General features: G+C 55.2%; 1 protein-coding gene across 1 annotated transcript in view; it reads right to left on the bottom strand.

The window, feature by feature from the left end:
- The window catches only part of VIPR2 (vasoactive intestinal peptide receptor 2), a 69,602-nt gene extending 60,889 nt beyond the window's left edge, over positions 1 to 8,713 (bottom strand). The window contains exons 1-2 of the mRNA XM_012658105.1: positions 8,630 to 8,713; positions 6,744 to 6,843 (exon numbers count right to left, since the gene is read on the bottom strand). Coding sequence (XP_012513559.1) covers positions 6,744 to 6,843; positions 8,630 to 8,692 — 163 coding nt within the window. The 5' untranslated portion in view covers positions 8,693 to 8,713. The remainder of the gene's footprint in view (positions 1 to 6,743; positions 6,844 to 8,629) is intronic.
- Positions 8,714 to 8,823: the final 110 nt, after the last annotated feature.

Below are 8,823 nucleotides of genomic sequence, written 5' to 3' on the forward strand. Positions count from 1 at the left end.
GGGTCTGCCACCAACTTGGATGAGAATCTTGGGAAATTCTCTCACATTTCGGGCTTCAACTTCCTCACCTAGACGGAGTGATGGATGACTAACTCTCAGCATTAAGACTGGAGACGCCCCCAAATGCTGACTAACACCAAAGGAGCAACCTCCCCTGTACCGCATGCTCCCTCTCCTCCGCCCCTGGACCATGCGTGGCCCTGTCGGCCTGTGCCGGCTCATTCGCTGACACGGCCCGAGATGCCTCGGCCGAAGGCCTTCCCTCCCCGATGGCCGGCGGGGCTCACAAGGTCTGGGCTCCTCCGGTCACCCCGCCAGACAGGAGGGGCCCCTCTGTGCAAGCCGTGCTGCTGGGAGGCTGGGGAACCAAACCCAATCCCGGACCTCAGGGACGGATCACCTATGAGGAGAGGTGACAATGTGCAAGGGTGTGTTCACCGGGTGACAGACACACAGTCAAGACGCGAAGGGCACAAAGATGGCTGAACAGGGAGCACTTCCCAGCCACGGAGCTGGCGGCTTGGCCTGGCGGTGGCTGGGAGGACAGCCGGCGGGAGGCGGCTTTCTGGGCAGGAGGTGGGGGCTGCCAAGCCCAGAACGGGGCGATGGGATGGAATGAGCAGGGTCAGTGGCAAAACCGAAACCGAGACCAAGACTGAACGTCAACCACAGGCACGAGGGGTTGCGGTGCGTCAGCATAGCACCCGCGTATGATCAGACAGTCCCACTTTCGCTGGTCAGCTCCCGCGCACCTTTTTCCCACCCTATTTCTGAGTTCCGATAAAGCAGGTCCTTACGCTCCCATCACTGTGAAGTTATTACTTGAGCAGACTGACGTCACTGCATGTTCATGCTCCGGGGTCCCCTCGGAACCCCCTGCCCTGTGTCCTCTGACTCAGAGCCCACTTCCTGGCAAATCGGAGCCACTGTGCCATCAGCTCTGCTAACCCCAAAGCGTTGCCTTCGGGGAGGTGGCTACAGAATCACTAGATTTGGGATTCCTCGAGGGAAGTGGCCACATCCTGCTCAATTCCTCATCACCCCGCCCCCCTGTGTGCTCAACAAAGCCTGCTGAAACATTAACGAATGAGAGAACCAGCCAGTGCACCAGCAAGTGACCGCAGATGCCTCCTCTCGCTCCTTCCATGACACGGGGCAGCAAAGAGGACCTGGCGACGAGGACTTTGCAGCAGTCACTGGAACTCGACGCAGGAAATTCTGCGAAGCCTCGCAGACAAGAGGTCCAACTCTCGAGTCCTGTCCAGGAAGAGCTTCAACCTGCCCAAGTGTCTCAGTCCATTTTCTGCTGCTTATAACCGAATACCTCAAACCGAATAATTTACAAAGAAAAATAATTTATTTCTATAGTTACAGAGGCTGAGAATTCCAAGGTGAGGGTGTTCATCTGGTGAGGGCCTTGTTGCTGGCGGGGACTCTGCAGAGCCCCGAGGTGGCCCAGGGTGTCACAAGGCCAGGGGCTGAGTGTGCCAATTCGCCACCTCAGGTCTCTCTTCCTCTTCTTGTAAAGCACCAGGTCCCCTCCGGGGATAACCCCTAATCCGTGAAGACGCAGATCCATTCACGAGAGCCCTTGTGACCCAATCACCTCTGAAAGGCCCCACCTCTCAGTGCTGCCACGTTGGGGATCGGACGTCAACATGAATTTTGAAGGGGACAAATATTTACACCATGGCGCCAAACAATCAAAAACGTGCAAAACCAGAGCCACTAGGAATCTGAGAGGGTCACGTGAAAACGCACACATTAGCGTCCACCGCGTAATGGCTGCAGAGGCCACATGCCCCAGACAAGCACTGCTGTCCAGGAAGATGCTGAGACGTCGTCTGGCCACACGTGATCAGAGAGCTGTGCATGCGGCGAGCCCCAGCGTGGCACGTGGGTTGTCCTCGTGGAGCCGTCCCAGGTCTGTGAGCCTCCCGAGAGCCCCACGTCAGCAGTCCTTGCGCAGGAAGAACAGGCCGTGCCCAAGACAAAGCAGGAGCCCCAAACCACACCAAGCTGTAAAAACTACGGCTTGCAAACGAAGGATGTGAAACAGGTGAACAATACAGAATCACAAAAAGTGAGGCTGGTTGGAATTTTTACTGCCACGACTGTCTAGAGCCGCGGCTTGGGTGGCCAACACCATCAAACCTCCAGGATGCCCGAGGCGAGGACTGAGGAGAGGACGGGGCAGAGGGAGGCACGCGCCAGGGAGAGGTCGCATCCCGGTCCCCAGCACAGACTGAGCCCAGCCTCAGGGAGGAGGAGGAGAGGCAGCTAACCTGACCCAACCAGCAGCAGCTACTTCGCACGAGCTGACAGAGTCGCCTCGAGTGACGGCGCCATTCTTCCAAACAGGAACAGCAGTCGGCACCGCCGCCAGGTGTGCCTGCTTCACCCGCTGGGAACTAACTTCTCGTTCGTAATTCCTCTCACAATTCTAAATATCAAAATTTTATTCAAGGTAGAATTTATTTCAGCGAGACTTATTTTCTGCAAAAAGCAAATTTAAAGGCATTACTTTCAGCATATCCAAACCAATAAACAGTTATTATTTAAATATCCAAGACTAGGAACTGATTACAGGAGTTTGACACATTAACTGCCACGTGAGTTGTACTTAACTCACACCTGTTTTGAGCCCGGGGCCTCGTGAAGCGTGTGTGAGTCACATGTCTCTTTACCTTGGGAGCTGTGAGGTATGCAGGCAACTCACGCTGCCACGCAGTAGCACACGTGTTATGTGATGGGTGACCCCCCTGGACAAAACCCTGCAGTTGGTTCCTGAAAAATCTTGTGATGATCTTACTGTTATTAATACAATTAATATTGACAATTTAGTTGTACAAACTCACTCACAGGAAAAAATAAATCACAAATTTTTCATTAAATTAGAAAAGGATCATTTTGTTTTCAAAGTTTTTATTCTATCTTAGCAATAAAACACTGTGGCCCCAAGGAAAAAAATTTTTTCTAGTGTGGCAATGTGTTAAATTTTAGAAGAAATATACTTGAAAAAGATCTCGAAGGAAAAAAAAAGACCCAGCTGTTTACCCCATCTGCCCAAACTGCATTTGGACCAGAACGCGGGCCCTCTGACGCCAGAGAAAACGGAAAGGGGGGAACTCGGCGCCGTATGAGACACAGCTGGCGCGTGCGCTGTCAACACTGGCCGCAGATGGCCCAACCTGCTCCGTGCGCCTCGCCGGGTGAGGACTGCGGAGCGCAGGACGGCAGGTCTGTTCTCGCCAGTCTCACCGGAACATCTGCAGGGATGGGCACCAGCGCGGCCACAGGCCCTGCCCCGTGAGACACGCGTGGGGGGGGGGGGCAGGGAACGACGGCACAGCACAAGCCTGGGACCACTGCGCTGTGGGCACACCACGCACACGCCAGGGCTTGGGGACACTCCCCGGGGAGGGACGTTTCCCCTCGCGACACTCGTGAACACTGTCAACTTTCCTCCGTGGCAAAGAGGTGCCAGAAGGAAAAGGCCCAATGACAATGTGATTAACTACATTCCATGTGACGCAGCCATCACAGAAAGGAGAAAGGACGTTCTTGGTCGTATGAGAAGGCCACTCCAGCCTCAGGGTCAGTGGCTTGAAGCCAACCCTCAAACGCCAGTGAAATGTTTTATTCCCATTAACAAAAGTCACGAGAGCATTGTTCGTAGTAGTAAAAGAAAAGTGAGATGCAGACCAAACGTGTATTGTACCGCAGCTTCCACGTGCACAAAGAAAAGTGGGGAGGATGCACCCGTGTGTGTCCCCAAGTACACGCGTCCACACGGACTCCCAGGGACGGCCCAGGGAGGCCGGAGCAGGAACATTTCTCACCGTGTGTATCACTGAACAGTAGTTTTCTGGGTGCAAATATTTTTTTTTTTTTTTTTTTTTGAGACAGAGTCTCACTCTTTTGCCCAGGCTAGAGTGCCGTGGCGTCAGCCTAGCTCACAGCAACCTCAAACTCCTGGGCTCAAGCGATCCTCCTGCCTCAGCCTCCAAGTAGCTGGGACTACAGGCATGCGCCACCATGCCCGGCTAGTTTTTTCTATATAGTTTTAGTTGTCCACCTAATTTCTTTCTATTTTTAGTAGAGACGAGGTCTCGCTCTTGCTCAGGCTGGTTTCGAACTCCTGAGCTCAAAGAATCCGCCCACCTCGGCCTCCCAGAGAGCTAGGATTACAGGCGTGAGCCACTGCGCCCGGCCCACATATCTTAATTTCTAATTTGAAAATTTTCATGACTTGGTTCATCAAAAGCGTTTAAAATATCTTTTTAGATGTCAAGTACTGTGTAAGACTTGAGAGACACATGGGAAACAAGATGCCGTCTCTGTCCTCAAGGACAACGTAGCAGGACCAAGAAAACGCACGGTGAGTTATGACCACGTGGTTGCAGCAAGCCATGGGACAGCGAAGGAAGGGCATTCACCTCCGACTCAGAAGTCACCACTCCTGGCTTGGGAGGTGACGCTCTGTGAGCATGTCTCGTGAGGAGGCAGCTTACGCTCCTGCCTGCCTTGCTGAGGGCGGCTGTGCGCAGACAGCCTTGGAAGACAGAGAAGCGGCTCCCCCGGGCTGACCCTGGTAACTGAGGTACCGCCTCTCTCTGCACAAAGGCTTGCGGGTTTTGACATTTTGACATTGAGGATTTCCTAAGCTTGGGCTCCTCAGCCGTGACACAATGACACAAAGGCACCGTGTCAATGTCCTGGGGCACCGGGGAGCTAGGGGCCTGCTGCGCCATGACCAGCAAGTCTTTCATCTCCAGCCCAACACCTGGTGTCTCCCAAGGTCTGTGACATTGTGGGGCTGCCTTGTCAGCCTGCAAGTGGGAACCGCCTTAACCACTCACAGTTCCGACACATAGATGGAATCAGTTCAGCCTCCTTTGCTTAAAAAACATCAAAGAAAAGAAGGCGTTTTACTCTAGCACCTTGCATGGCCTGACCCTAAGCTGACAGTCCCACCATGCCCACCCCAGCTGAGTGCCTCTGTAGGACGTCCCCCAGCAGCCACCTCTGCTCTTTGCACCTACGGTGACAGCCCCTCCAGACCTGGGCTTAAACAACATAAGGCCTCAAATGTTCCCATCAACCTGTGCACGGGCCGGGGCCCAGCCACCCAACGCCTGGGCCCGGACTACCCGCCCCCCTGCGGCTGCACAGGAAGGGCTGGAGTTCAGGCTCCGTGGCCTCAGGGCGCTCAGGTGCGTATGGGCAAGATTAAGCTTAGCTTGGTCAGGAATCAGTGTTAGGTCGCAAAGCTCTAAACACCTCCTGAGCTTGCAAAGTGAATCCTTTTAAGAGTTCTGAATTGAAATTGGTTTCCGTCTAGATCTGTTATGTGTTTTACTTTATTCTAGATTCATCGTATAATAAAGGTGTCCATGTCAGACTTACACAAATTACCTCAACTGAATTGAAAACTAGGTTTTGTCCTCATTTCTGGTGTTTTTTCACACCCATCTCTTAATCCTATGGAATTTAAAAGTGGCCACTACCGACCCTCGGTGTCTCATCTCCCTCCTGGTTTTATGGCAAATGGGTGCACCTGCCCTATGACCCCGCGTGTCCCATCCAGTTAGACGCCTTCGCTCGGCCCTGGCAGCGGGCAGACCCTGGCTTACGTCGCCTGTGGTATCCTCATTCTGGTAACTCACTACTATTTATATCCCTGGCATTTGAGCCATGCATATTTCAAAGGGAAGAAAAAACACAGGTTGTCTGTGCAGAGAGGGCGGCCGGGGCCTAGCCCTCCCGAAGGGCAGCAGGCTCCGCACCAAGCACTCCCTGCAAGTCAAAAAGGTGAGATGGGTCAGACACACACGTTTTCCTGCAGAGCAAACGTTGAAAGTGAGTCTTCGATACAAGATGTCCAGGAAGAAAGCAGTGACGTGTTTCCCGCTGCACCCAGCGAGGGGGGGTCTCAGCCTTTGTCTGAAGGCACCCTGCTCTTCCTGCTCACGGTGGCGCATGGCCCGCCAAACTCACGTGGCTCCCGTTCTCTGTCGGGCTGGTCTACAACGGAGCCCACACCTGAGGCCCTCGGCAGGACTCCAGACTGTTCTACCACAGTCTTAGTTTGATGTTGGTTTCCCTCTTGAAGAGGACAAAATCGAGACAAAGAGCAGGGAAAGCTGCAGGACGAGGCTTTTGTGCTGTTCACAGACTGGGTGCCGTCCGGGCCCCTGCGCTGTAAACGGGCTGTGAGCCCGCCTGGGTCGAGCGCACGCTGTCCTGGCAGGCCTCCCGCCGACCCGCAGAGAACCAGCGGTGTGTCCACAGCACCCATGGCAGGTCTGTCTCCAGCAAGACGTAAGTGCCGCTTTCCCGACTGCTTTCTGTTAAGTTTCCACCGTCCTTCACTGGACGAAACCGTCTGTGATGTAACTAAGAACTTAAAATGCACGAATTCAGGTAACTACTTATTCCCTGGAAAACGGGAGCTGCTTTTGCAAAGCATAACAAAGCCATGAAATTATTTTAGGAACTGTTGCTGTTATTTCAAACCATGGAAACTGGTTTGAAGGATTAAGGTTTTCTTTTAAAAGGTTTATGTGAAGACCCCACCGAGACAACACTACATGAGTTTTTCCAGCAGTTCATTAACAAACAGAGGAAAGTGACCCTTTTAAAAAAGGCACCCAGGTGACCTAGAGCACCTAGAGCGGTGTGAGGCGTCCGCCTCGGCCTGTCATCCAAGAGCGCGGCCGTGCGCACCACGCCCGCCTTACCTCTGTGCTTCTCCGTTTGAGACTTCAGGAGTTCTGCACATTTTGCCTCCTCCTCTTGTATTTCCAGATGAAATCGGCATTCTGGGTGAATGCTATTCACCTGTTCAAGGTTAAAAGAAACAGAAACAACTAAAAATTCCACAATAAGAGGAAAGTAAAGCAAAGTTCTACAAAAACAACCATCCAAACTGACATTCACTTAAAAGCAATTACCTTCATTTTTTCTGGCATGGTTATTTAAAAAAAACCGCAGTGTTTACTCTGTAAAGGTATTGTAAAACAAATATAAAACTTGACGGAATATTCTTTCTAAGCAGGAAAATAAACCACACATTGTATGTTGTTAGTGCAGGCAGTAGAGCTCTTTAACCCGATAACCTGTCGATATTAAAGAGTCCTCCATTTCGTAACCCTGATTTGACCAAAGTAAATACGTGTTTCCCTTGAGACCGTTCTTAGCAACTCCACGCGGGAGACCCACAATAGAACAGCCTTATGTTTAAACCTTCCGTACACGTTTGAAGTTTATGAATATAGATAAAATTGCACCCATTCTGACTTTATTTGTCGTGAAAGAGCTTTTCAAATAGCTGAGAGGTGAGTAGGGAGGCAGAGGTGACAGTCACATCCCCGCGGCCCCAGCCAGGACCGTCAGAGGCACGACGGACGCTACCTAAGCAGCATCAACAATGCATATGGCCTGCTGACACAGTGACAAAACGACAAGCTCCAAGACGCAGGTCCCCCATCCCCTCCGTATCCCCGCCCCATCCCCAACCTGTCCCGGGAGCTGCCCTGAGGCCTCGGCCCCCTTAGTCTCTCTGTGTCCTCCAGTCCCACCAGACTGACGGAGCAGGAGCTGAAGACTCGCTCTCCGGTGCGCGTGGCCACCTGTGCGCAGTCCCCCTCCCGCTGAAATACGACAACCGGCCTTTCGACCAGGAACAAACGGCCTCGCAGAGCTAAGGGAAGCGGCTTCGTCCCGGACACGTCTGCGCGTCCACCTCCGGCTAGGAGGACCCGCGTCTCCGTTTCCCGCCACGCCGGACGGCGCCGGCAGAGACCCTGGTCTCGCGCGCGCTGCGTTCACACGCGAACGGTCCGTGGCTGAAACTCAGAACCGGGGACGGTATTTGTTCGGGTACCGAAGGCACTACGCTAGCCAAGACGCCCGGAACGCAGCGCGGTGGCGTGTTTGGGGCATTTCAGAGTGAAGCAGCGCTGCCCGCAACAGCCCCACGCGCGCCGGGCTCCCCGCAGACCCGGAGTCCCGCAGCCCCGAAGCCGAGACCCCGCCGCGGCCGCTCGCGCTGGGGCGGATGGGCGAGACCGGGGTGCGCGCTCGCCGCGCTCCTCACGGGGCACAGGACAGCAAGGAACGAGGCTCGAACTTATTTAAGTTTTCAAAGAAAGGGAATAACTGTCGAGAACTACGTAATGTAACAAGGCACCGACTTAACGAACTTCAGCTTATCATGTCCTCAGTGCTCTTTAAAAACGGAGTGTTTCCCAAGGGAAACGTCCTTTAGCCACGCCACGTCCCTCCGACACGCACCGAGACGGACGCAAGCCGGGCCGAGCACGCGGCGGCGGGGAGCGTCTAGTGACAGCGCAAACTCCGACGTCGCCCTCAAGCGCGAAGCCCGCGCGGGTCCCGGGTTCGAGCGCCGGCGCCGCTCAGCCCTCAGGGCTCGGGCAGGAACCGCGTCCGGGGCGGCGCAGCCAGGACGGCGGGAAGGGGGCAGCGGGAGTCCGGGGCCCCGCGCCCGAGGCGACCCGCTCCCTCCCGGGCCACCCGCACTCGGGCTGGGGGCGGGCGAGGCCCGGCCGGAGCCGCGCGCCCTTCCGGGAAGGGGGATGCGGCGGGCGGGGGTCGCCGCACTCACCGGGGCGAGCAGCCAGCCGCAGCAGGTCAGCAGCGCGGGCGGCAGCAGCGCGCGCGCCCTCATGTCGGGCTCGGCGCCGGGGGCCCAGCGCCCGCCGCCTCCGTCCCCGGCGCCCGCGGCGACTCCCGGGTCCGCACCCGGCTCCGGCGGTCCGAGCGCCGCGCGAGGAGCAGCTGCCGCCTCTGCGCCCGGGC

The sequence above is a fragment of the Propithecus coquereli genome, unplaced genomic scaffold (genome assembly GCF_000956105.1).
Source record: "Propithecus coquereli isolate 6110/MARCELLA unplaced genomic scaffold, Pcoq_1.0 Scaffold571, whole genome shotgun sequence".
In the NCBI taxonomy this organism is placed as follows: domain Eukaryota; kingdom Metazoa; phylum Chordata; class Mammalia; order Primates; family Indriidae; genus Propithecus; species Propithecus coquereli.